The 26,595-nt window shown below is 44.7% G+C and overlaps 1 protein-coding gene and 1 long non-coding RNA gene across 5 annotated transcripts in view; one reads left to right on the top strand and one right to left on the bottom strand.

The window, feature by feature from the left end:
- The window catches only part of ITGB6 (integrin subunit beta 6), a 93,287-nt gene extending 82,311 nt beyond the window's left edge, over positions 1 to 10,976 (top strand). For all 3 annotated transcript variants that reach the window (XM_014574716.3, XM_014574719.3, XM_006111648.4), the window contains 2 exons: positions 2,740 to 2,906; positions 7,581 to 10,976. In XM_014574716.3, coding sequence (XP_014430202.2) covers positions 2,740 to 2,906; positions 7,581 to 7,682 — 269 coding nt within the window. In that variant the 3' untranslated portion in view covers positions 7,683 to 10,976. The remainder of the gene's footprint in view (positions 1 to 2,739; positions 2,907 to 7,580) is intronic.
- LOC106732175 (uncharacterized) overlaps positions 1 to 26,595 on the bottom strand; it is a 37,460-nt gene that overhangs the window by 3,205 nt on the left and 7,660 nt on the right. The window contains exon 2 of one of the 2 annotated variants that reach the window (XR_012905184.1): positions 1,366 to 3,337. This is a non-coding gene — a long non-coding RNA (uncharacterized LOC106732175). The remainder of the gene's footprint in view (positions 1 to 1,365; positions 3,338 to 26,595) is intronic. The other variant, XR_001368439.3, reaches the window with a different exon arrangement.

The raw sequence follows: 26,595 nt of genomic DNA, 5'->3' as shown, positions 1-26,595 counted from the left end.
TCAGATCTATCTCAAACCCAAAATCCAAGATCTACCTCAAACCCAAGTACCCTTGCCCCCACCTCCTTTGTGCCCTTTCTCTGAGGTCCCGCCCCTGCTTTCCCTCCTTTCCCTCCCTTGTCTTACACAGCAAGCAGGAGGCTCCTGAGGAGACAGCTGCAAGGCAAAGGGCAGGAGATGTACAGCAGTCAAGGGAGGGGCAGCTGAAGAGCTGGCACTTGATAGCTTCTTGGCCAAACAGTCAGGATCACCTGTCAGAGGCTCTAAGGTCTACCAGAAGATCCTGATTTACTTGTTGGTGACCACTTTTCTACAGCCTTAGCTAAGAGCCATCTGGCTTTTTGCTCATGCGATAGAGGCTCATGCAATAAGCTCTGGGTTCAGTTCTGCCTAAACCATTACATAAAGTAGCTTTATATCAAAGAATGTTATAACAGGGTTTTAAAACAAGGATGGAAGGTTTATCCATGTGTAAACTCTACTCCCCAGATTCAAGAGCATAAAATATTTTCATAGCTGTATGATATTTTCTTTATTAAACATATTACTGTGTTTATTTAAAGAGAAGAACTGATAGAAACAGCTTAAGGCAGGCATACTGCATGCAAATGCACTGCAGCATTCCCCACGCAGTTCTGAGAATTAACCTAAATTCTCATCTCTTGTTCCACTTCTGGACCTATTTCAAGTAAAGGAACAATTACTCTGTGGTTTTGTGATGTATGCAAATATGAACTAAGATGAGAACACCGTGAACAATCCAAAGCTCATTTTCACTTCTGGATTTGAAATTTAGTCTGCACGAATGGCTAATACCTTCTCCCCATGTTCAAACTAGACCTCTCAAAATAAGTTGCATAATGACGTCAATCAAAAAAGTCATGCAAAATAAAATCTATGCAAATTATGCCAAACTGAAATGAATTTAAATGTCATCAGACCATGGATCAGCAGAATAATTCATAAAATAGTAACCTTCATAGCCTTTTATGAGTAATACTGGTTATTTTAAAATGATCTTTTAATTGAGAGCAGACAAAAAGAATGTGTCCTCTGAACTATACCAGCTTATTATTGTGTTGAATTCTAGAAAAAAAAATCTTTCACAGAATAATACTGGTTTTCTCTTCTAAAGTGCGCATGTTCGACCTGGGATTGCTATAGAGTTTATAGAATGAAAAACAAACAAGAAAAATAATCTAAAAGTAGTATTGAATTTCTAGTATGGTAACACAAGTACCTTAATAAAATGTATAGATTCAACACCTGGACCCTTTTAATTAGCACCATAATGTATATAATTAACAGTTATGTCCTGAAGTGCCAAACTCAGCAATCAAGTATGTTATTCCAGAGTCTACTTACATTCTTTTGTTTGAAAGTTGGGCATCTGATTTGATGCAATATCTCCTTATCCAGTACTTCTGCTTATCTTCACTCCATCTTTACTCATGAGGTTTGGTCATGAATGGAAAGGACATTTATCATTTCAGATAGGGCTGAAAGTAACATCTTTTCAGAACTTAGAACTGACTGGATTCATGTGGGCAAGACCATGTGAGTATTTTTAATGAGTAGATTTGAATCAATGAAGCCAAAGTCAAAGCAGCTTCATTGTCATTTCTAGGAATCTGATCTTGCCCTGCTGAAAACAGCGAGAGTTTTGCCATTGACTCTAGTGGGAGCTAAGTTAGGAATACTGTTTATACTGTAGCAGTGGACATTGGAAAATAGTAGAAGTCTTTCTATATCTCACTTAGACCTGTGTGGAGAATGGAAATTCTGTTTTGCAAAGAATTAGTAATATTTCAAAATTTGGCTTCCATCAGAATGAAAACCAAAACTGAAAAATTCAAAATTCTTCATGAAAGAAAATTCCAGAAAAATAATAATTTTGGATCACTCAAAACATTTCATTTGGACAAATTCAAGATGTTTCATTTATATTATGACTTTTTAAAAATGTTACATTGAATATTGTCATATAAAGATATCATACAGAATTTTAAAATATTGAAATGAGTCACTTCAATATTGTTTGGATTTTTTCCCTTGCTTTTTTGCCTAACTGTAGTTTCTGCAAAAATAACATAATCTCCCAGTGTTTCAATTTTTGAACTTTTTCCAAGCAGCTCTAATCTTACTGGAGTCCGGTCCGAGTCCTATATCTAAGGTTGCGGCATTTCAAAGTGAATCTTGTTTTTTCTTTATTTTTGAGATGCCATTTCCCCTAGCTTCTCCATATCACCAAAGCTGTATCCCTGTGTTAGTCACCCACTCAACAGATGACAATCTATGGAGCATCTTTCCCTCTGCAATATTCCTGAGTACCATAAATCCAGAAGTGAGATTATGAGATTTCATGCTTCCACTTAGCCAACCACGTTTCCTGTTTCTTTAAGAAAAGCACTTTTGTATTTTTATTTTGGTGTTCTAAATGTATTCCAAAGAACCTCCATCTGGAAGCTATTAGTTAATTTTGTATTAGAGCTAAGGAAATCATATGAAGTGAATACTTTTTATGCTTTCAATATAATCCTTCTGGCCATGGGAGCTTCCGATAAAACTGCTTCTGTTGAGTTTCACTTTGAATTCCTGGGTTTGTGTTCAGGGACTGCAAACATACATGAAAGAAAAGGCACATGCAACACACAGCCATGAAAACCAGCAGGTTATTCTCAGAGGTTTTTAATTAGCTATACTTGTGACTAATACTCTTAGCTTGCTTTGTTTCCACAGATTGCCCACAACCTCCAAATATTCCAATGATAATGCTGGGTGTTTCTCTTGCTATCCTTCTGATTGGCATTGTTCTACTGTGTATATGGAAAGTGCTAGTTTCTTTTCAAGACCGAAAGGAGGTTGCCAAATTTGAAGCAGAAAGATCAAAGGCCAAATGGCAAACGGTAAGTACTTGCATTAATTTTACACAAGTCTCTAAGATCTGGCTAAATAGCTCACAATTAATAAAGGAATTGGACAGATTTCCAAATTTCTTCCGTCAGTAGATTTTCATGTATAGCATGCTATAATTAAAAATTGTAATGGGGCTTTAGAAAGGAATGAAAAATAGATTCATGGTACTATTCTTTGTTTTATTTCTTCCATGTGCAAATATTATGCAATGAGATATTGTTTTCTTAACAAACAACTGGGCATCTAATGAATAATATTATATATATCTGTCAGTGAATACCTTGATTAAGATTAGAGGCACAGTCCTGTGACGATAAGTATCATACGTTCCTTTCCCCCTGTTTCCTGTGCCTGGAACTTTGCTCTTTTGCAGTAGTCTTTAAATGAAAGATGCTGGGAGCCACATGTTGAGTCAACTTTTCTGGAGAAGAGTAGAAGTTATTTTAATGTAATATAATATATTAAATAGTAATTCATTAACTAAGTAATTCATCCAGAGTAGCATCACAATTGCCAAACTTCAGCAGAACCATTTACTGAATAATCTCCAGCATTTGAGCATGAAAAATAGGTACATTTAATTCCAAGATTTTTTTCATAATATCTGGGGTTAGCTAAGGCTGGTAAAAGGGAAATGTAGGAGAAAAAAGAGCCATCAGCAGGGAAATAAAGGAGCTTCTGAAGGGAAAATCAGTGAGCCCATGCAAAGGGCACTGGAAAGAACATTAACATGCCTACTGTTAGCCCTCTAAATCCCTTGGCCTTTTCTAATTAACAATGTGGTACAGTCCTAAGTATCTCAGTATAGTAGAATAGAATAGAATTTGGACAGTATATGTCTTCTACCACTGTGGTGGGAGGAGTCCTCTTGTGGAAGTGAAAGGCCATCTGAGCATTCTGAGGTTTGCATGCACTTCAGGTTCAGGATTCTGAACTTCACCTAAAAGTTTGTGTAAAAGATAAAGAAGCCTCACTTTCATCCAAACCCTGGAACCACAGAGGTTTTCCTCACTGTTTCAGGTTGTGTTCCAAAAGTCATACGTAGCTTTGATGTTGACATATTATATTAACAGTCCCAGGAAACCTTCTACAAGAGCAGGGACGAAGTGACTTGCCCAAACTTCAGCTACATTCAGCTTATCTAAATTCTTTCAGTATTCTCAGATATGGTATTCCTCAGTCCTGTCTTAAACTATTTGATGGAGTTTACTGTGTACCGTTAAAGTTCTATAACAAGCAGAACCAAACTCCCAAAAGTCAAGGTTCTGGATCTGAACTGTCCCCATGTCCAGTGATGTTTGTGTTGGGCATGTTTACCAGAAGCTGGAAATGGCCAACAGAGAATGAAGCACTTGATTATTACCTGTTCTGTTCATTTCCTCTGAAGCACCTAACATTGGCCACTATTGGAAGATGGGATCCTGGGCTAGATGAACCGTTGGTCTGCCCCAGGAAGGTTGTTCTTATGTTATGGAGATAGGTGTAAACTGTAACTTTGTTCCAAGATTGAAACTTATCTTTTAAATACCTGATGCATTTTGCCCCAGAAATGCCTGTACTACATGGGTAAGCAAAATCAGAGAGCCTGATCATGTGAGTTGGCTATGAAGACTGAAGGCACTCAGCAGCTCACAGTTTAATTTGCAAAACACTTTGAGCTAGATTGAACCATGAAGCCCAGAGCAGGGATCAGTGTGCAACTGTGCTATTCCAAGATAAGTTCTGGAAAAGCATTAGGTCTCAGAATTGCAACTCCATTCCAGTTCTCCCCTTCCTCTGATGGACAATAAGTTACTGCACCACTTTTTTTATTTGGTCCCCCACTCTGTGAACTCAGCCGGCTATTCTGAATGGTGAGTGGCATGGTGAACTCAAGGTTCCCACTCCCTGCCCCATCCATCTCCTAACTCCCCCTCCACACACCCCACTTTCTTATAGTAGTGATTGAGGATTCTCTGCTCTCCCCTTGTAGTCAGAGCAACAACAGCTCTTACTCCCCCTCAAGGGTACCATTTCGGGCACGTAGTGGGGACAGTAGCCATACACTCCGGGACACAGCTAGCTTTTCATCCCGTTCCCTGGACACTAAGGGAGTGAGGGGAAAGTGCTTGCATTCCGTACATTCCTCTCACACCCGGCTGGTAAGAGGGGGAGTAGCCTGCTGTAAAATGAATGCACGGAATGCAAGCACTTTCCCCTCACTCCCTTAAGGTCCAGGGAACAGGATGAAAAGCAAGCCCCCTCCCAGAGCACTCAAAATGGAGCCCTTGTTTCCCCTTAGTTCTCTGCTTGGCCAAATAACAGTAAAATTTAAAACATTTAATAAATTCCTATAAAACAATCACTTTAACTGCTTCATTAGTACTTTGTGCATATAGAAGAGTAAAAATAGCATTTTTGCGAAAACATTTTTATTCAAACAGAAAAGTGTTATGTGACATTTCACTCTGTTGATAGCAATAAAAATGGGTTGGCCTGCCAGCAGACCTGAAAAGACATGCAATATCAACTGTAGCTTATTGAGTTGCTATAGCTTTGTTTAAACATGGTTGAAAGAGGCAATGAACAAATTCTGATAAATATATATTACATATACTAATTGGCACAAATCTGTGTTTTAAAGAAAGGACAACAGGCTTGACAAATGAGTAGTATCTTTATAATTAACTGAACAGTTTAATGGTGAATCATTTCCACCCCCAAGTGACTTTAAAACATTTTATTTAGGATTACCACATAATTGAAATTGTGTAGACTTTGTGATGCTTTTGAAAAAAATCTGTAACCAAAATAAAATGTTGAGTATTTAACTGGGTTATTAATTAAAGCTGGAACTGATATTCAGTAGCCAAGAATATTTGTCTAGCACCTTTTATTTTCAAAGCACTTCTCTATCATCAACTAACAAATCCACATGTAGGAAAGTATGATTAATGCCATTTTGCACACAGACTATGGAGGTAGTTAAGGCACTTCCTAGTGTTGATCATAGAGGGAACCAGTATGAGAACCATGACACATTGCCTTCAAGCAGCTGAATCTAACCAGAGTTCAAGTCATAATAACATTGACAAACTGCTGAGAATGTTGCAACCAGACAGTTGTGGGTCTAAGGTAGGCATGAGGGATTCACCTCAGGGTTGTAAGAAATGAGGAAAAGTAGAAGAATGGAGAGAATTTGCCTAAAAATCTTCTAAAAATAATTCAGGAATCTGTACTGCAAAATACAATTATACCATCTGTGTAATTAGACACGCTCTACTTGAAATATTTGGAGTTGTAATGGAGAGCATTAAGGACTGTCAATGTTGAAAGCAGAAATACCAGCTGGAGGCATCTTTTAGGTGCCTGCCTAAGGAAGGTGATTAAGGAGAGAAGGAACACACTAGCTCGTGGGTGGTAATTGTGCGGTAAGAACTTGGACATCTTTGTAATCCTCAAGGCAGGAGGTCTGTAGTTTCAGATAGCACAAAACCGCTGATATGAGCAGACCTGCCAATAGGGGAGGGGGCCCAGGGCCCAGAGATTCAAAGGCAGTGGTCACTGGAGCCCTGGACCACCTTGTATTGCCACTGGAGTACTACACCAGGCACTTGGCATGGCTCTGATGGCAACAAGGGGCACACCACTATCAGGGTGGCACTAACAGCTGCCAGCCCTTGGCTCCGCCCCTTCTGGGGTTGTGGAGCTGGTCCTCCCTATACACACTCGCCTAGCCCCAGAGCCCATAGTGGCTGCCAGCCCTATTGGATATGAATGGAAGGGGTCTTATTCCACAGGTGCAGACCAACAAAGCACATTGTCTGAAGGGGGACTGATGCATGACTTCTCCCATATATAAACTGTTTTATTCTGTAATAAGTGTACGTCGTGTCTCTACTATCATTATAAAACACAACTATTACTATTTTTACTTGGCCCATAGTTCTGAAGTGTGAGAAATAATAAATCTATCCTTTGATTATTCATAGTTATATGTGATTACAGCTGTGAAGTTTTAGACTTATCTGCCCCTCTGCTACATTTGCTATCAAGGGAGGAGGGAAAAGAACCTTTTCATTTGAGTAGCCAGCAGAGATCAAGTAGGGGAATGATGTCAGCATAAACAATTTAAATGACTCTTTTTAGAAAACACTTTTTACAGTCTGTTCCTCCTGGAAGGATCCAGTCATGACTTTCTGCATGAAAATAATGTAAGACACATAGTTAAGTATTTCTTTGATAACATACTGTTTAACTAGATTTGTTTTTTTAACGTGGAAGACAGATACATTTGCTAATTTTTTCCTAGTTCTGGTTTGATTTGTTACACTCTGTGTAGACTGATCATCATTATGCCTTATTATGATCTTCAATGGATCGCTACATGACAAATTTACAATGTTATATTCGGTAATATAGCAATAAGCACATTACTGCCACATACTAGGAATGAAAGGTACTACTGAGTTTGTGTGTGGCTTGCATCATCAGACTGAATCAGTTCAGGAATCATTTATAGCATTGATGGTGACCTATTCTGCTCTAAAGCCAAAGAGGTAGGATTAAAGTTAATGGTTTGCATCTACACACATGCGGTAATGAGTCAATGATCAAATGGCAGATTTACGAAAAGTTACATTTAACTTACTAGCATTTTTTCTTTTTGTTGTTGTTGTTTTTAGGGAACAAATCCCCTGTACAGAGGCTCAACAACCACATTTAAAAATGTAACTTACAAGCACCAAGAAAAGCAAAAAGTGGACATTACTGCAGATTTCTATTAGCACTTCAGACACTGGAAAATTAGTTTTACTGACAGAAAATGTAAAAGCACTATTTCGTTTTTATTTCTTATGACTGATTACATGGACATTTGTTGGCACATCTTAGTGATACAAAAATTCAGCTAGAGCAAATATATTTTGTGTGTATTGAAGATACTGTAAACAACTGCTACAAAAGGAATGCTACAAAACAACACATTTAATATTAAGACCTACAAATTAGATTTAAAGAAAAAGCACTGAAGAGTTCTGTGGAATTTACTCCACAAAGAAAATAAAACTTCACCATCAATAAGCACATTTTCCTGAGTTTATCTTGTATTTGCTATTTATGGTGAATTTTACTGCACATTGTACATGATACAATGCCACACAGATGGTGCATGCCCAGACACAATCAGTCCACACTGTTGGCTTACATAAAATAAAAGACAGGAATTTATGAATGACAAGAATAATGTCTGCAATTCTAGGAAGTTTAGGGAGTCCTGATGCCAGACTATGGGCTTTGGTATTGGTTTAATCAGTAACAACTGAATTTGTAGCCTTTCTTACATAAATCCAAAATTCATAAAAATATCTTTGCAACCTCTTTGCCTTTCCCTCTTTCTTTGCCTGTCTCCTTTCCCCCTTTGGTGTTCTACCCTTTTCTTTAAGGACTCACGCTTAAGGCACTGCCAAAAGTGAATACTGTTTAAAAATAGCCAGATTGCTTCCTCTGAGTTCTAGTGGAGACATTCTAATACAAAATAAAAATGTTTGTCATTGTTCAGAAAATTCAGTTGGGCAGCTTTAAACATGAAGATAGCCCTGGGAGTTCTGAAAAATCCTACTCCTGTGCAGAGATCCTGTGCCATTTAATCCCAATTAGACTCAAACGATAAACCTATGAGCTGTACAGGTTATTGTGCAAGCCCTTTGCATAGAAGAAAATTTCATGCATAAAACATAGATTTAATATCATACCCATAATTGCACTGTTTTGTGGATAACACACATAAATAATACTTTAGGTATCCATAGCAGCAGCGTATTTTAACCTGTCAGTCCATTTATTCTAGTACAAGAGAATAACTTCAGCCCTTTTTTGGAAGTTTTTCAAATAAGCAGTTAATAATTACTAATTCCACTTGCTATTCATGACAGTGACTTTAATAATGATTTTAAAAGCTCAGTTTTTAACTAGAGTTGCTATCTATTTGCCATAGATCCTTAGTAAAAAGAAAAATTGTGATGGCAGGCACAAAACTGAAGAAAAAGCAGTTGAGGAGATAAAATACAAATTACACCATCAAGAATTTTTTAGAGAGAGAAAAGGGTGCTATATTTACCTAACTAATCATTTCTTCTGAAATGTTTTAACCTGAAATTCATGGTAAAGAGATTCAGAGTGCAGACTGTTTTTACAACAGACACACATGTTATCTGAAAACATTTTTTAAAAAGCAACATGTTGGCCTATTCACAGAATAACAAAACCAATATTTTTCCTTGTATTAAACTACAATTTTGATCTAAAAATCCTTGAAGGTGTTTATTTGAACAGCCTGTGTAACTTCAAGTTTTTATATCCATACATTGCAAATACGGGATGTGGTGTGAATTGATTTATCAGGTAGGTCTGACTAAAACCTGATTTTTTGGGGGCCTGATCCAAAGTCTACTGAAGGACAGTGAAATAAGGTGAGACAATATAACAGCATGTGAAATAATTTCAGTGTGAAGGGTTTACTATAAATCTAATCTCTGGAACTGGAACAAGTTAATTAAGCATCTGTACTTTTAGGTATTCTTGCCCAACTAATAGTAAAAGCTATGTTTATGCAGAGAGCCCAGATTTGCAGTTCTTGCACTCATACTGAAGTCAGTGAAAATTTCATATCATATGAAATCCTACTTCTTTAACCATATGAATTGTTCCACTGAGTCAAAATCATGAAGACAATAGGAGTTCTGCAACTGACTTCAATGAGGTCAGGATTTTACCACTGACTTCAGTTGGATTATTGCACAAGTAAGCATAGCAGAATTTGAACAATGGAACGAATGTAAAGGTAAAATAGATATTACTTGTACTTTACAATAAACACAAAAGTATCAATTGAGAATAATTTTTAAAAGATTAAAAAGCTTCTTCTATTTGGTGTCTCTAAACTAACCAAAATTCTTGTTGTTTTATTAAGCATGTTTTAAGTTAGATTTCAGAATGGCTGACTCAATGATCAGTAATAGGAAGCAGAGCCTTTCATCTTTAGGTCACCAGTTTACATATAGGGCCACGTCTCTATTTGCCACGAGAAAGATTGACCTTCTGGCATTCAATTTAGCAGGTCTAGCAAGGACCCACTAAATCAAAAACTATAAGGGTACCTAGTCAGCGCCAGTACTCCTCAAATTTTGTGATTACAAGAAGTAAGGGAAGCCAGTGGGAGCATTTGCTCCTATCAATCTCCCACTGGGAAGAAAGCACTAAGCTTGGCTGAAGGTATGTCAACTTCAGCTATATTATTTATGTTGTTGGGGTTTTGTCATTAAGCCAACCTTCCGGGTCTAGTGTAAACCTGGCTTAGGAGAATTTTGTGGTGTATGAAAGTAACAACTTCTGGTATTTGAACAGTGTGCAGTATCCCCTAAGAGATGAGTGTGGTACTCTGTCCCATTCCTAAAGAGCACTTCACATCACAAAATCACTACTATCACTGAGAACAGAGAAACTATCCATTTTCCAGGAGGAAAATATCTGTGCTAGTCATTATACAAACACAGTAAAAGAAAGTCCCTGCCCTGAAGAGCTTACATTCCATAGGAGACCCTTCAAATACAGATCGTGCTGAAAGCTCTTTTTAATTAAAATCTGTGCGGCAAGCTTCCCAGAGGTCACATAGAATATTATAAGATGTTGCTCAGAGACCAGTAGCATTTACCCCAGCTCTGGGAGTGGGGTTTATCCTTTTAGTTGGATGGTAATATTTGTTATCTTGTAGATACTTTTAGCAAACGTATACTACCATTTATTCTTCTTCAAACTTTGAGTGTCTGTGTGTGGTATTGGGCAGAGGGGGTTGGTCGGGAGAATTAAAAGGTTTGGTTTTTTTTTTACCCTGTTGTTGTCATGGATGTTGTTTTGACCTAAGGCTGGACCTGGAGAAAGGCCAAAACGTTGTTAATAGATGTACTTCTGTTCACTGAAGAGTAAAACTAAGTAAATAAAAGAATGTTCATAGCCCTTTTTTTGTATGTGTGTATTTGACATACATTAAAAATTATAATTTAAGCAATTTTGTCTGGCATTAATAATTTTCATTCTGATTTACAAAACCATATATATTCACTGTGTCTCCAGATTACATTCCCTCACAATGGCTTTTTCAATTTCAGGAAACAACATAATACAGAAAATAGGTAATGAATCCAGGAGTCAAACATCAGGGCAGTAGTCTTTATACACTGCATATAGTAAGGCATAGGTCCAAATCCTACTTCTTCCCCCAGGGCTGTGGAGTGTCCTGACTCATCTAGTAATAGAAATGTAGCCGTGTTAGTCTGGTCTAGCTGAAACAAAAAACAGGACTATGTATTGCAGGCTTCTTTCAGAAGAAGCTTTGCCGGAAGAGATCTTCTGGAAGAATTTCCGAAAGAGAGCGTCCACACTGGCAAAGCAGATCAAAAAAGCAATCTGCTCTTTCAAAAGATAGCCTCCACACTGATTGGATGCTATCTTGCATAAAAGGCCGCGTGGAACCACTTCAGGCAGAGCTTTAGGACACCAGTTGCTTCCTAGTGCTGGTGCAAGAGCCTTGCAGAGACACGCGCTTAAAGGGATCCCCTTGGACAGCTGTTTCTCTGCTTCTGCTGCATGGTTGCTACCTCTTTGAGGGACAGAAAAGCTCTCACAGTGTGTGCTGTGATTGCCCTGCTTTTTTGGATGCTACAGCATTTTCCTCTGTGCCATGGAGCTGGAGGTGCCCCTGGGCATGCGATGGCCCCACACAGCCATGCTACAGTTTTTGGTCCTGACTGAGCTTGATCCTGAGCTCATTCTGGGAATCCTCTCCCTGGGTGCAGAGGCTCCGCTCTTGCAACCCACTGTGGAGAGGTGTTTGTGGAGGCTGGACACCTGTTCCAGCTGGTGGCACCGGCTGGTTATGGAGTGGTGGGATGACCAGCAGTGGCTCCACAACTTCCACATGCGGAAGGCCACCTTTTTGGAGCTGTGTGCCTGGCTCACCCCTGCCCTCTGACAATGTGACACCCACTTGCGGCCTGCCATCCCTCTGGAGAAGCAGGTCACAACAGCCATCTGAAATCTCGCTACCCCTGACAGCTAGCAGGGGTGGGCAACCAGTGTGGCGTGGGGAAGTCCACTGTCAGGGCCTTCCTCATGGAGGTAAGGCACTCTCAGGGCCATAAATTCCATCCTGCTGTGGAAGGTCATCTGCCTAGGAGACTTGGACCCAAATGTGCCAGATTTGCTGCCCGTGGATTCCCAAACTGTGCTGGAGCAATCGATGGGACTCACATACCGATCCGCGCACCTCAACATAGAGCAACCCAGTATATTAACAGGAAAGGCTACTTTTCTATGATGCTACAGGTCCTGGACGACCACCGTGGACACTTCATTGTCATTTTTGTCGGGTGGTCTGTCAGGGCACATGATGCCTGTGTCTCTTGGAACTCTAGCCTGTACGGGAAGCTGGAGGTGGGCACATTCTTCCCCCACCGTGAATTTGCCATTTGGGATGTGCACCTGCCACTGTGCATCATGGGGGATGCAGCCTACCCCCTGGTGCCATGGTTAATTAAATTGTACACCAGCCACCTGGACCCCAGAAGGGACCAATTTAATGCCCACCTGAACTGGGCCAGGATTCAGGTAGAGTGCACCTTTGGCCACCTCAAGGTGTGTTTCAGGTGCCTCCTGACCCGCCACGATGTGAGGGAGAACAACATCCCCAAGGTGGTGTCAGCATGTTGTGTCCTCCACAACATTATGGAGAGGAAGGGGGAGACCGTCCTTCCAGGATGGGGGGCAGACGCTGGCTGTGAGGGGAAACCCTTTGAGCAGCTCCAGACAGCTGCCATCCAACAAGCTCATCAGGCCGGCGTGCACATTTGGGAGAACCTCAGGGAGAGGTTCTCTTAAGGACTCCAGTAACTCTCCCCAGAATATCCCCCTTAGGGGCCTCTGGCTTGCTGCCCTATCCCTTCCCCACCACAACCCCTCCCTTCCCTGACCTCAGAATAAAGACACATGTTGATTTTGAACAAAACGAACTCTGTATTGATCTTTCAGTAACAACAGCTGAGAAGGGGGAGGGGGATTCATAACTGGGATGGGAGAGGGGCTCAGAGTAGTGTGGGGGGCAGCTGGATGTGCCACCGCGGGTGTGGGGACCTCATCAGACTTGGGGTTGGGTAGGTCCAGGAAACACAGGAGGATGGGCAGGAGGGAGGGGCTGGAGCAGGGGCACGGGAATTGCTTGCGGAGGGAGCATGGGCTTTGCTTGGGGAAGGAGCAAGGGCATCACTTGGGGGCCGGGGGAGGAGGGGATGGGCATAGCAGGGAGAGCAGGAAGGTGGTTGGCAGGAGCAGCGACAGCAGGCGGGTGTGCCATCATATCCCTCATGATGGCACACATGCTATCGCACCGCTGCATTAGCTGGTCCCAAGCGCAGTTCTGCCACTTCCGGATCTTCTGCATCAGGGTCTGCTGCATGTCACACAGGACGCTGACATGCTGCCACAAGAGGTCTTTCCGGACCCTGGTGTGCTTTTGGATCCCCCGGGCTCTAGCAACTGGCATGGAAAGCGTGGCTCAGCCTTCAGTCTCATTGGTCTGGCTGTGGAGAACACAAAGAGGGAGAGGCGGTTAGTCATCCATGTAGACACTCTCCCTAAGGCTGTGCCCTCCTCCGTGAGCAGCTACCAACAGTCCTCGGGCCAGAGGAGGGGGATGTCCCAGGAGCAAGGCCATGTGTGGCCTGCACAACAGGCCCTTCCTCACAGGGGGCCCAAGGTGCCCAGGGAACCATGCTACCCTCTCCCCTGGCCCATGGACAAGCAGGGAAGGGAAATGTCTGGCCACAGTGGGATCCTATGGGCATCAGAGGATCCAGGAGCAGCCTGGCCCTCCCTGGGTCCACACACACACATCTGAGGCTCACAGTGCTGTCCAGAGGAGCAGCTGCTGCCTCGTATGTGCAGGCATGCCCATGTGCTGTGTGCGGCACTCCTCGGTGTGCTGGGGTCGTGCCTGAGCCCTTGTGGCTAGTCTGCTGGGAGTCCCCTTCCTCCCCCCAGGGCCAGACATGTGTCTGGCCCCCCCCTGAGCTTGGCAGCTGATCCCACCTGTGCTCAGGGGCTGCCTGCTGAGTCCACGTGGCACACGCTAACACTGCATATGGTTTCACGTGCACAGACTTCAGCACGATGTCCAGCCTGAGCAACCCAACTGATGCTCGACCCCCTCCCCTCTCCCCGCCTCCTGTGCACTTGCTTTCCCTGCCCTGTGTGTGTGACAAACTGAGAGCACTCACCTGAAGATCTCTCCCTGGTGTCAGACAAGGCTGGGAGATGTCTTGGCTGCCAGGAACCGGCTCCAGGGACAGGGTGACGGTGTCTGTCTTGTCCACCTCCTCTTGCTGTCCCTGGTCCTTCTCCTGACCTCTGGCCAGGCGATGACAGGGGTCTCGGGCCGGAGTCCAACATGATGGGTGGGGAAAACGTTTCCCCACACCCCTGGGGTTGGTGCAGCTCCTAGTAGTAGGGGCAAGTGTGGGGTCCTGCCCCTGAGTGCGAGCTGCACTCTGTGGTCCTGACATATCCCTGATGGAGCTCTTTCACCAACTCCCTTGGGTTGCCTTAATTTATTCTGCTTAAATTAATTTTTATTTAACATCTTTGTTTGTTCTGTTGTGCCATAAAGTTTATAGTGTTGTTTTCTTTAGCCAATATATGAGGTGTAATATGGCTAGATGACATTATATTTGTGATCTATTTATTTTCAAGAGGCTCTCAGGTAAATGAATAAGCTTTATACTCGACCTGTTTTTCCAAAATATGATGTGATTATGTATTAGGGGGTTATATAGAGTGACTCCTAAGGTGCACAACATGTTTACAGCTAATGGTCTTCCATTAATCATTATAATAACAGTTTTGCTTCTCTTTGAAGCTATAGGGCAAAGTTCATATTTTCTATTTTATCTGTATGGTGCTTCTCCTTTTTCCGTTCTAATGAAAATTCATATATATGTTGTCTTATTTGTTAATATCCTGCTGTGAGGAAGAGAACGTTCCTCCATATCCTTGATAGAATTATATTTGCCAGTCTATCATATTTCCCAGGCACAAAATGAGAAAATTTCACAGTGGGATGTGAAAGTTGAGACTGATTTGATTCTAGTGTGTATCTATGGCACATAATTTATAGCAGATCCTAGCTACACCAACCCTCTATAAATCTTTATTTTCTTGATTCCTAGAATGACCCATACTTTAAAACTTTTCTTCTCTCTTTTCATTATGGTTCATATTGGCAAAGATTGAAATATATCAAGAAAAGGACAATAATGACCGTGGCTAGCATGATAAAAAGGCATGTCTTGCCAAAGACTCTAGGCGGTGGATAACTTTTGAGGTTAAAGTTTGCTCCAATCTGGATTATTATTAATAAGAATTCAAGAGAGCAGATATGAACTAGGAATTGATTTTTACTGCAACCTTTCATGTTTTGGAGTTTTATTTATACAATAGGTTATTTCAAGTTTGCATTTCTAATAATCTGATTAATTTAAAAACTATTACAAGAGATGTCCATTAGCGACAGGAAAGGTATGTGGCTTGATGTTTTTTCTACGGTCTATTTGTCTGCAAAGTAAATTTTCTCAGCAATAGTTTTCTTAATAACAGCTTCCAAACTTGAACAAAGTAATGAGCGTATGGTCTGTAAGGCAAAACAAGGCACAGCAAAGGCTGTTCTGGCCCTGGCCCTGGCCCTCCCCTCCCGGCCTCCAACTGTCAGGTGTGATTGCTGAGGAATGTTTAGTGTGGTTCAGGCAGGCTCTGGGGCAGCTGGGAAGGCAGAGAAGCAGGGATCCTCCTCAGCAGCTCACCTCTGAACCTGCATGGCACAGACAAAAGGCTCCTATTACAGTCACATGGTTTCTCCCTGCTGCTGCTGCTGCTGCTGCTGCTGCAGCAGCCTCAATTCCATTCATGTCACTGGCTCCAGGAGATTGCTAGCCCTGCTCTGCAGACCACCCCACCCAGCTTGCTGTGTCTCTGCTGCCGCCATCGCCTCTTCTGTTTGTGGATTTCTGCTCCTGCTCAGTCCCCTCTTTGCTCACCCCTCACCCCATCCAGCTTCCCCTCCCTGCAGCTTTGCCCATGGTGGGCAAAGTGGGCTTCCTCCTTCTTTGCACTCTCCCTGCTCAGTTGCTCCCTCTCCCTTGCTAATAGGGAACGGCTTGGTTTCACTGTCCCAGTCACTACTGAGTCTGCTGCTGGTTCTTCTCCCCTTGCCCTCTCTCCACGTGTGCTCCCCATAGTCCCCCTCCCCCTTGCTAGTGTGGAGTGGTGGGCGGGTTACCTAGCCCAGTGTTTCTCAACCAGTGATACTGAGTATCCTCAGGGGTACTCAAAAGAAGTCTGGGGGGGGGGTACGTCAACACAACTGAAATTTGGAGAAAACCGAATTTTTGTTTTAAGTTTTACAGCGCTTTATTATTTTTGTACTTTTTACACCCAAAAATTTCATAGCCCACCTGGCTGTGAGTAAGTTGTTTAAACAGATGTGTTGCAATGGTACAAACAAATTTTGTGTGTCTGAAAACTGTAGGTACTGGGGGTACTTGTAATTTATTTTAAGGGGTACTTTAAAAAAAAAAGGTTGAGAAACACTGGCCTAGCCCAAGGAGAGAGCTGCCCAGTCCCCTCCCCTTCTTGTCCTCCCCCCATAGGCTCCCTGTTTTTGGTGCCCTGCAGTGGAGTTGGGTGGGGGGGTGCAATAAGAGAATGGGGGTGAGGAGGAGGGGGAAGAGACTGTGGGGAAGGAATGGGGAGTGAGGGGGAGGGGGATGGAGAAGGAAAGGGGCTGAGGAATTGGGCAGGGGGAGAGCAGGAGTCTGGCATGCAGTGTCCCCTCAGCACCAGATGGGGCTCCCTGGTTAAGCAGGCCCCTTTACCCCTCACTCTGACAAGTCCTGCTCCCCTAAACCTGGACTCATCCAACAAGCTGCCACACCCTCAGCCCTCTGAGCCCCAGCAAGTTGCACTTGGACCCTCTCTCCTATGAAAGGAAGTACCACTTTCCCAGCACCTGCACCCCACACCAAATCCCACGTCCTCAACTCCTCCACGGAGTTCAACCAGAGTCCCATTGCCCCTACACCAGAACCCCCCACCAAGCCCCTGTGCTTCCAGTTCTCCCACTGAGCTGCCCACACCCAGATTCCCTCACAATAACCTCCTCCACACTTGGCTCATGCTGGGCTGAGCCTGCCCAGCCACACTTGGTATGCCTGGCACTGAGGGGCATGGCCAGCCTTACACTGCGTCAGAGTCAGATGCAGCCTCACTGTGGAATTCTTGTATTGGGGGAAGCTGGGGTTTCAGGGTGATCTCCCCACCTCAAAGCAGCCAGCGGCCTGTGCTCCCCTCTGCTAGAAATGTGAAGATGAGGGGTTTTCTCAATGCCCTTCCTGTGTCAGACTTTCAGTATAACATTGGACCCATCATTTAAGGCTTGGTCTCAAGGGGAGTTTTTCCACTGATTTAAAAAAACAGTGGATAAGGAACTTAATTCTCCTGTGCCTCAGTTTCTCCATCTGAAAAAAGGGATAATAATAATACTTGCCTGCCTCACAGGAATTTATGTAAATTGATTGGTTTTAGTTAGGTGTTTTGATGTCATCAGATAGAAAATGCTGAGAAGTGCAGTTGTGCAAAGTGTTTTTTACCATTTCAAAATCTTTCCGCATTATTCATGCACTAACCACTGCTCCTGGATTACAGGAAAATTTCAATTTGGCACTTAATGGGATTGTAGGAGTAGAATTTTTATATTTGTATTTCAGGTTTAATATAAACCATGTATAACTTAATTTCATCCTCCTAGCCACCCTTTTTTCTAGTGACGCTCATTAGGCCCTATAGTTAAATATACATTTCTTTGTTTTAAGATTTAGTATTTGAGAGACAGGATTTTGTATTGTGTCTATGTTAATGAGATTAGAAATATTGAAGATCCAGGCCTTCAATGTGAACTGTTTTGAGCACAAGATTTAGTAAGGTTTAATTTACGATGCTTTTTGCTTTTGCTCAATATAAAACACTGCTGTTTGCATACCTTTGAAGGTCTCTGTGAAAGGCTGTTTGTGTGAATGAGAGATGTATGCATCAGGAAGAGATAAGGTGTGAAGGCCGTGGTTAAAGCCAGATGGTCAAAAGAGAAAGGGGAGAATGTGGGGTGAAGACAGATTCATCGGCATTGGAAAATCACCAGCGTGCATCAAGGAAGGGGGCAGATTGACAGCTCTAAAGGTGAAGGCTGGCACCCCTAAAGACAACTGATTAACAATCCAGGATAGGATGACCTCTCAGAGGTGTTTTGGAATATTAACATTAAAAGATAACACCGATTAAGGAGTAACCAGTCACAGACTGACACAGCAGAATCCATAGACTTCAACAGGGAAAGAGGATTATAAAAGCAGGGTGCTTTGCCATGGGACTTTTGGTTCATCTTGCCACCAACTCCAGGAGCATTGGATCATGACCAACAAAGACCGGCTCCCGTCTGCGATCAATCTGGCTGGCCACTAGATTGATCCAGACTCTGGACTAGTAAATATAACATTGACTTGCGGGACTGTGTGCATGGTGTGTATGTGTATGGGGAGGGGGTGGTAACTGAAAAGCATATGCAAACTGTTGTATTCTCAATAAATGCGGTGTACTGCCTTCTCCCCTATAAAAGATCTTGCATGTTTTGTATAGCATAACAGGATGATGACTCCTCCCTGTGTGATGCTGGAGCAATTTGCCAGAAGAAGCAGGAATAGTGAGAGTAAGGCTCCACCCGGCCTCCCCCATCATCACTTTTCAAAGGGCTAGTCAAAAATGCAGGTAGGCCAGCCTTACGCAGTTTTTGCAGTAAGTATATATGCTGCTGGGAGGGCTGGATCATTCGTGGCAGCAGATACCCTCATTCTGGCCAAGTGGAACTGGGCAGAACAATAAATGGAAAGGAGGAATGGAGCCCTTCAGATCTTTCCCATAGGTAAGCAATGGCCTGAGCTGGGGCAATTTTTTTTTTACTTGTTCAAATTCTGTGATGGTCAGTGCAGGGAGAGCTCTTGGGTGGGGAGGGCAGTGATCTTGAGCAGTGGGAGCCTGAGGAGAAAGATTGTGGAGGGAAGAAAGTGGGGGCAGGGGGAAGAGGAATGTGGTGGCAAGGAAGAGAAAAGTTATTGGTAGGATAAGTCTTAGCTCTTTTCAGTCTCAACTCCTTCCAGTGGTTGGTAGATTATGTTTGCCTGGTGAGAACAGGGCTGGGCATTTGGTTCCTTCACCCCTGGGAATATTGGATCTACCAGTCTGATGCATAAAGCTGTCACCATCATGCTGCCTCAGTGGGATATTTTACCTTCTTGGTTCTGTGAGCTGAATAGGTTAAAGCAGCAGCTAGCCTATATTTTACTGGCATGTCCTTTGGCAATTCTTATTCACTGTCTGAGGTGTTTACTGCTATTGAAACAGTCGACATAAGAAGCCCTCACTACTTTGTATGAAGAAGTGAATTGAGGTAGCAACTTTTACATTACAGTCTGATTCTAGTCAGCATCTTCCTCTCAGAGAACAAATGCCAGCTCAGGGTGAAGCCTGACACCTTGTTTGATTGTGTGAAGAAAGGACAGAGATGTCTCAATTAGCTTTAACTGGTGCTTGCCATTCCGTGTTCCTCAGGATCAATGAGAGGAGTTTGGGGCATTTGCAAGCTGCCTGTATATCATCTATGAGAGTATCTAATAAACCTGTGACTGACATTTCTTATTCCCCGTTTTAGTGCTATTAATTGGATACCTTCTGAGTATCTGGCACATGGTACAAAACATGCTTCATTTTGTTGAAAAAGAAATAGCAGAAAAGTGGAGGGTTTTTTTCAAAAATAATTTGCTTGAGTTCAGGGAAGGGGACAAGCACAGTGAACAGGGAAACAGGATGCGCAGGGAAGAGAGGCGGGAGATGGTGGGAAAGGGAGTGGGGTCTGGGCTGGGAAGCTACTGCCTCTCCAAGTGGAAGCTTCACCAACTGCCCGGGGCATGTAATAAGTTAATGCTAAATGCAAAGAGAAATGGCATATGTCAATTGAATTAGAGATAGTTGGGCTCAGCACATTTCTGGGGAAGAGTCTGTACCACCAGTTTTCAGTCTCAAAGCTAACAGATTACCTTAAGGAAAATGGTGCCATTTGTGTTGCTCTCCATTAGATCAAAATTACATGTGTAGGCCTGATCCTGCTCCTAGGCTTGGTCTACACTAGGATCTTAGTCCAAAAAATAGCCCCCCAAAGTAGATTCTGTAAGTGATGCGTCCATACTACCAAGCCCATTATTCCAGAATAGGGGGATGCAGAATTCAAATTCAGTAGTCCTGCTTTTCATGACACTATTCCTGAACTTGTAAGTCTGAAATAATGTTAGTGTGGACACTCCGGTGCCGCTAATTTGAACTAATTGGCCTCTGGGAGGCTTCCCACAGATCCCCAGAGTGCTTACTGGGGCTCTGAGTCCAAGGTAGCATGTCCACATTAATGGAGCCTGCCTTAAACTATATTCAATTCTTCCCAGTAGTTAGGACTTGGAACTTTGAATTTGTAAAATCGGGTGCCTTGAAGTCAAACTCAGTAAATGTGAAATAATCTCCTGGTGTAGACATGGCCTCACTGACTTCAAGACTTAGACCCAAATGACTTCAGGTTCAGGGTAAGAAATCTATATAACAACCCCCCAAAGAGATTTTATTTCAGGCTGCAGGAGACCTGTTTAACCATTGCCAAGTCAAGGGAACATACTATAACCACTACAGGTTTCCCAGAAAAAAAAAAGAAAGTGGTCTGTAAGGATAAAGAGAAAATCAAGGAACTGTTGGAATTAAGTGGGTAAAAGCCTTTTTATCAAAATAGCAGTACAGGCAGTCCCCGACTTACGCGGATCCGACTTACGTCGGATCCGCACTTACGAACGGAGCTTTCTCGCCCCGGAAGTCGGGGCGAGAAAGCCCCGTTCGTAAGCTGCTCCGGTGCCCCTGGTCTGCTGGAGACCGTCTCCAGCAGACCAGGGGCACCGGGCGGGTTCCCGCGCTTCTGAGGCTTTGCCAGAGCAAAGCCTCAGAAGCGCGGGAACCGCTGCTGCTACCCCTTGAGACCCGGTGCCTGTGGTCTGCTGGGGACGGTCCCCAGCAGACCACAGGCACCCGGACTGAAGCCGCAGGCGCGGGGGGTCCCGCGCCTCTGAGGCTTTGCCAGAGCAAAGCCTCAGAGGCGCGGGGAACCGCCGCTGCTGCCGCTCCAGTCTGGGTGCCTGTGGTCTGCTGGGGACGGTCCCCAGGAGACCACAGGCACCCTGACTGAAGCCGCAGCCACGGGGGGGTCCCACGCCTCTGAGGCTTTGCCAGAGCAAAGCCTCAGAGGCGCGGGGAACCGCCGCTGCTGCCGCCTCAGTCAAAGCGGCAGCAGCGGCGGTTCCCCGCGCCTCTGAGGCTTTGCTCTGGCAAAGCCTCAGAGGCGCGGGACCCCCCCGCGGCTGCGGCTTCAGTCAGGGTGCCTGTGGTCTGCTGGGGACCGTCCCCAGCAGACCACAGGCACCCAGACTGGAGCGGCAGCCGCGGGGGGGTCCCGCGCCTCTGAGGCTTTGCTCTGGCAAAGCCTCAGAGGCGCGGGACCCCCCGCGGCTGCGGCTTCAGTCCGGGTGCCTGTGGTCTGCTGGGGGCCGTCTGGGGGTGCTGCTGGGTTGCTCTGCCCCGGGCTTCCTGGAATCAGCTGCTGATCAGTTTCAGCAGCAGCTGACTTGGGGACGCCTGGGGTTCTTAAGTTGATTCTGTATGTAAGTCAGAACTGGCGGTCAGTTTCAGCAGTGTCTGAATCTGGACGCCAGTTCCGACTTACATACAGATTCAACTTAAGAACAAACCTACAGTCCCTATCTTGTACGTAACCCGGGGACTGCCTGTATTTAAGAACTTTCACTCTATATTAATTTCCTCTGTTTTCTGTACCATTCAGCAACATTGTTTTCTTTTCTGACTTCTATACAGACTCCTATATCCCCTTTTCTTTCCTTTGTTAAGCTGTCCCCCTCAGTTCAGTCTGTTCTAGTACTGTATACTGGTGCTACCAAGCTCAGTGCAGGTTCAACCACCTATTACATAGACAGATAGAGCACATATGTTCTATATGTTCATAGGTTTTGAAGTCAGAAGTGACTGCTATGATGGTTTTATTTCTTAGGTTACACAGGAAGGTCAGACTAGATGATCTAATGATCCCTTGTGTCCTTAAAATCTTTGCATGCATGATTACAGGGACTTTGTACCAGTAGAGTGTCGTCGTCCCCCCCATAAATTTTTCACTATGAATAATTTGCCCACCAAGAAGCAATTGGAAGACTAACTGTGGGCTTGCCTACATGGGAACACTCAGGAAAGTTAAAAACAAATCAATGAAAATTGAAGTAAATGCTCACAAATTAAACAGCATGAACCCCCCCCCCCTCCCGTGGATGCTCTAATTCATAAATAACCTTAGTTCACTGTAGCTTAATCTTCCTTAAAGGCCACTTCTGAATGTAAGCATCCATGCAGGGATTTAATGCACTTTAATTTATGCACTTTAAACTCACACCATGAGTTGATTCAGATGTAGTCTCCTGAGACCTGGGCTACACTAAAACTTGTTAGACTACCTATATGAATACCTATATAGCTACGCCAAAAAAAGCCATCTAGTGGAGAGACTGCTTGTATTGACAAAGGGAATTCTGCCAGGATAGTTAAACCACATCCCTGTTTGATATAAATTATGCTGGCAGAAGGACACTTGCCAGTATAATTATTGACAACACTAGGAGGTTTTGCCATCATAGCTATGTTGATTGAGGGATGCAATTTTTTTCACAATTGTATCCAACATAGTTATGCTGGCAAAACTTTGTAATGTGGGCCAGGCACCCATGTAGACAACCCCTGAGAAGGAAAAAGGCTGGGAGCAGCAAATACACAAAGGTGCCTGTACAAAATTAGTTGGAGGCGGGGGGCCACACACAGGTAAGAAGCAAAGAAGAAAAAACAAACCCTCTGTGAGGCACTGAAGAGAAGAGAGCCTGACATTACAGGGGTGAAACAAAGCCTTTTGGGCCATCTAGCCCAGCTCCGCTTTACCTGTAGTCAATGCCAGGCCTGGAGACAGGATAAAAGGAAGGACCCTGGCTCAGTTAGGGGCTAACCAGCAAGGAGACAGAAGCGTGGTTCTGTTGCCTGTAGGACAGAAAACAAAGTCTGTCCACTTGGACAGCCACAGGACCACGTAAGCCTCCAACCTTCTAAAACCCTAGCTAAAGAGAGAATCTGAACTCTTGGGGTCACGCCCAAACACAAGTACTATACTCAAATAGTGGGGTGGAGTTTCTAGGTCAGGGCACCAGTGGCAGGGGTCTTCACCCTTTTTCTGCTGGCTAACTCTGGGACCTATCACTAGGTCACCCCAAAGCCAGGGAGACCCAGCCACAAGTGGTGGAGAATGTGGATACTGCCCTAGCCTTGCTGAAGGGCTGTGTTAAAGAGACAACAATAGAAAAAGCAAGTGCATGCCCAGCCCTTGAAGAGAAATTAAGCTGCTGCTGAAGTGGATGGTAGAGCAAAATGCCAACCAGGAGCAACATCAGCAGCTGTTACAACAGATGGCCCAGCAATAGCTCAATAGAGAATTAGCAGCTCAACAATAGCAGCTAATGCAGCACGTGACTTCCCTGCTACAACCCATGACCCCAGCAGAGCTGCCTACACCTGCACCAGTGCCTATCAAGCTCATCAAGATGGGGCCGGACGATGATCCCAAGGCATTTTTGGAAACATATGAACGGGTGGTTGTGGTATCCTGGTGTACTTGAGCACTGTGGGCAGCTGTGCTGGCCCCATACCCGACTGGAGTAGCCCAGACGGCGTACCATGCACTAGACCCACTTGCAGCTCAAGACTATGCCCAGATCAAAGCAATCCTTGACACCCTGAACATCTCCGAAGAGACATTCAGACAACACTTCCAGGAGGAACAGTACCAACCAGGAGCCTGACGCCACCTCATCACTCAGAAGCTGCGTGACACTGGCTGGAGATGCCAGAGACAAAGACAGAAGTGCAAGTCGCCAAGCAGATCCTGAACAACAATTTACTCAGATCCTACTCTCTGGGAGGGGGAATAGGTTGTACAGAACCACCCAGATAGCATAGTCACTGCTGTCTAACAGATGGAGAACTATCTGGCGGCCAGGACCCCAGAGATGACACCCTCTTTGGGCCCTTGAACAACCAAGAGCACCACGACCCTGTCAGACAGAACTAGCTGGGGGCCCCAGGGCTGGGGGAACCTCGACATACTGTACCTCTCCCTGGGTCCCAAAGGTTCATGGGTTCAGAAGTACCCATATACCCCAACTCCCAGACTCAGGACGAGCCCCTTGTGTCCCTGTTTGGGAGATCATGCATCCACTAGTCATGAAGCTGGGGCCCCTACTGAACTCCAGGATCGGGGAAGCCTCCCAAGACGCATCTTCCCGGGTACCCAGAGGGGACAACCCTAAAGCCACCCAGGATCAGGACTCATGGTTTACGTGTTGGGGCTTTGGGCATTGGTCCAGGGACTGCCTGTACGTGGAATACAACTTCAGAAAGCTCTGGAATCCACAAATATGCACACACCATCAGGATCCTGCAACGCTGATTGTCCCACTGTGGATAAATGGAAAGCAATCAGGCTGATTGACTCTATTTGTGCTCAGATCTGGCACGGCACACTCTCATGCATAACCCTGGCCCTCCTCAGGGCACTATTAGGCTGCAGTGTGTCCATGGAGACGTGAAAACCTACCCCTGCACCCAGGTGACCTTAAGGGTAGGAAGGTGTGAAGAGCCGTTGGTGGTTGGCCTGGCCCCAAACCTCACCTACCTAGTGATACTGAGCAGGGACTGGGGATATATTGGGGAACTGCTGTTGGAACTGGTGAAACCCTTCTCTATGGAGTGCCAACCCCAGACTTTAAAGGCCAGTCAAGTGGAAACAGCGACTCTTGTGGGAGTGGAGGAAGTGGTGGATCCTGGGGAGGGGACCTCCCAGTGCCAGTCCAGATGGACTAGGACCCCAGCCAGCCAAAGAAGGGCCCAGCCCTTTTACCTGAATCTACAATCCTAACTCACCTCTCAGACTTCATGGGAGAGCAATGAGCTGACAACATCCTGAGCCAAGCCTATGACCAGGTGGCTATAAAATGAGAAGACCACAACCCCCCCCATCAAGTGGAGCATTTCCTCCATTTTGAGATTCAGGGACACTGTCTATACTGGGTAGAGAAGGACCCACAAATGAAAGAAGTGCACCACCAGCTCTTGGTGCCTACCCTTGAGGGAGGGAGGTCATGCAACTTGCCCATGCCATGCCCACTGCAGGACACCTGGGGAGGGAAAAGATGCTGGCCCAGATCTTGGCTCACCCCTTTTGGCCTGGGATCCACAGGGAGGTGGCAAACTTTTGTGCCTCCTGTCTGGAGTGTCAGCTCACTACACCCCAGTCCGTCGAGAAAGCCCTGCTGATTCCCCTCCCACTCATGAGTGTACCCTTTGAGCTGATTGGTGATGATATAGTCAGCCCCCCAGACAAGAGTGCTGCCGGACACCAGTTCATCCTTGTGGTAGGAGACTACGCGACCCAATAGCCTGAAACAGTGCCGTTACGCTCCATGAGTGCCAAGAGTGTAGCAACTGAGTTTATGAACATCTTCACCCGCATTGGCGTCCCTCAGGAAATCCTAACGGATGAGGGGACAAACTTTATGTATGACAGTGCAGCAACTCTGCCAATTATTAAAAATCAAAACACTCTGAATGTCCATCTACCACCCACGAATAGATGGCTTAGTAGAGCATTTCAATAGGACCCTGAAGACCATGATCTGCAAGTTTGTCCAGACTGATGTGCATCACTGGGACCAGCTCCTCCTGTCCCTCGTGTTCGCAGTCTGGGAAGTCCCCCAGGCCTTCACAAGGTTTTCACCTTTTGAACTTCTGTATGCGAAGCAACTGCAAGGGATTTTAGACCTAGTTCAGGAAATGTGGGAGGAACAACTCTCCCACGCCAATAATGAAGTGCAGTACATACTTAACCTTTGAGAGAGACTTGAAGCATTAGGCATATTTGCACAAGAGAACCTCCTACACGCCCAAGAAGCTCACAAGACAATTTATAATAAATGGGCAAGATTCTCTGAGTTCCAGACTGGGGATCAGGTCCTACTGCTGCTGCCCAGTTTGGACTCAAAAATCCTTGCCTGCTGGCACGGGTGTTATAAGGTGATTCGGTGAGTGGGCCTGGTAAACTATGAGGTGACCAGCCTGACAAATGCAAAGTTTGACAGATTTATCATGTAAATCTCTTAAAACCCTGGAGAACCAGTAAGGGTTACTAATAACACCTGTGGCAGGGTGTTGTCCTGCACTGGCCCTTTAAGGGGCTGGGAGCTGGAGTGAAGGAGGGAAGCCCAGCTGAGGCAGCTAATGAGGGTCCAGCTGGAGGCCATATAAAGTAATTCCTGGAAGGAGGAGAGAGACTTGCCTGTCGGCCTGCAATGAGAGAGGCTTCAG

Source organism: Pelodiscus sinensis, chromosome 7, assembly GCF_049634645.1.
Source record: "Pelodiscus sinensis isolate JC-2024 chromosome 7, ASM4963464v1, whole genome shotgun sequence".
Taxonomy (NCBI): Eukaryota; Metazoa; Chordata; order Testudines; family Trionychidae; genus Pelodiscus; species Pelodiscus sinensis.
This window is presented reverse-complemented; position numbering and strand designations above follow the sequence as displayed.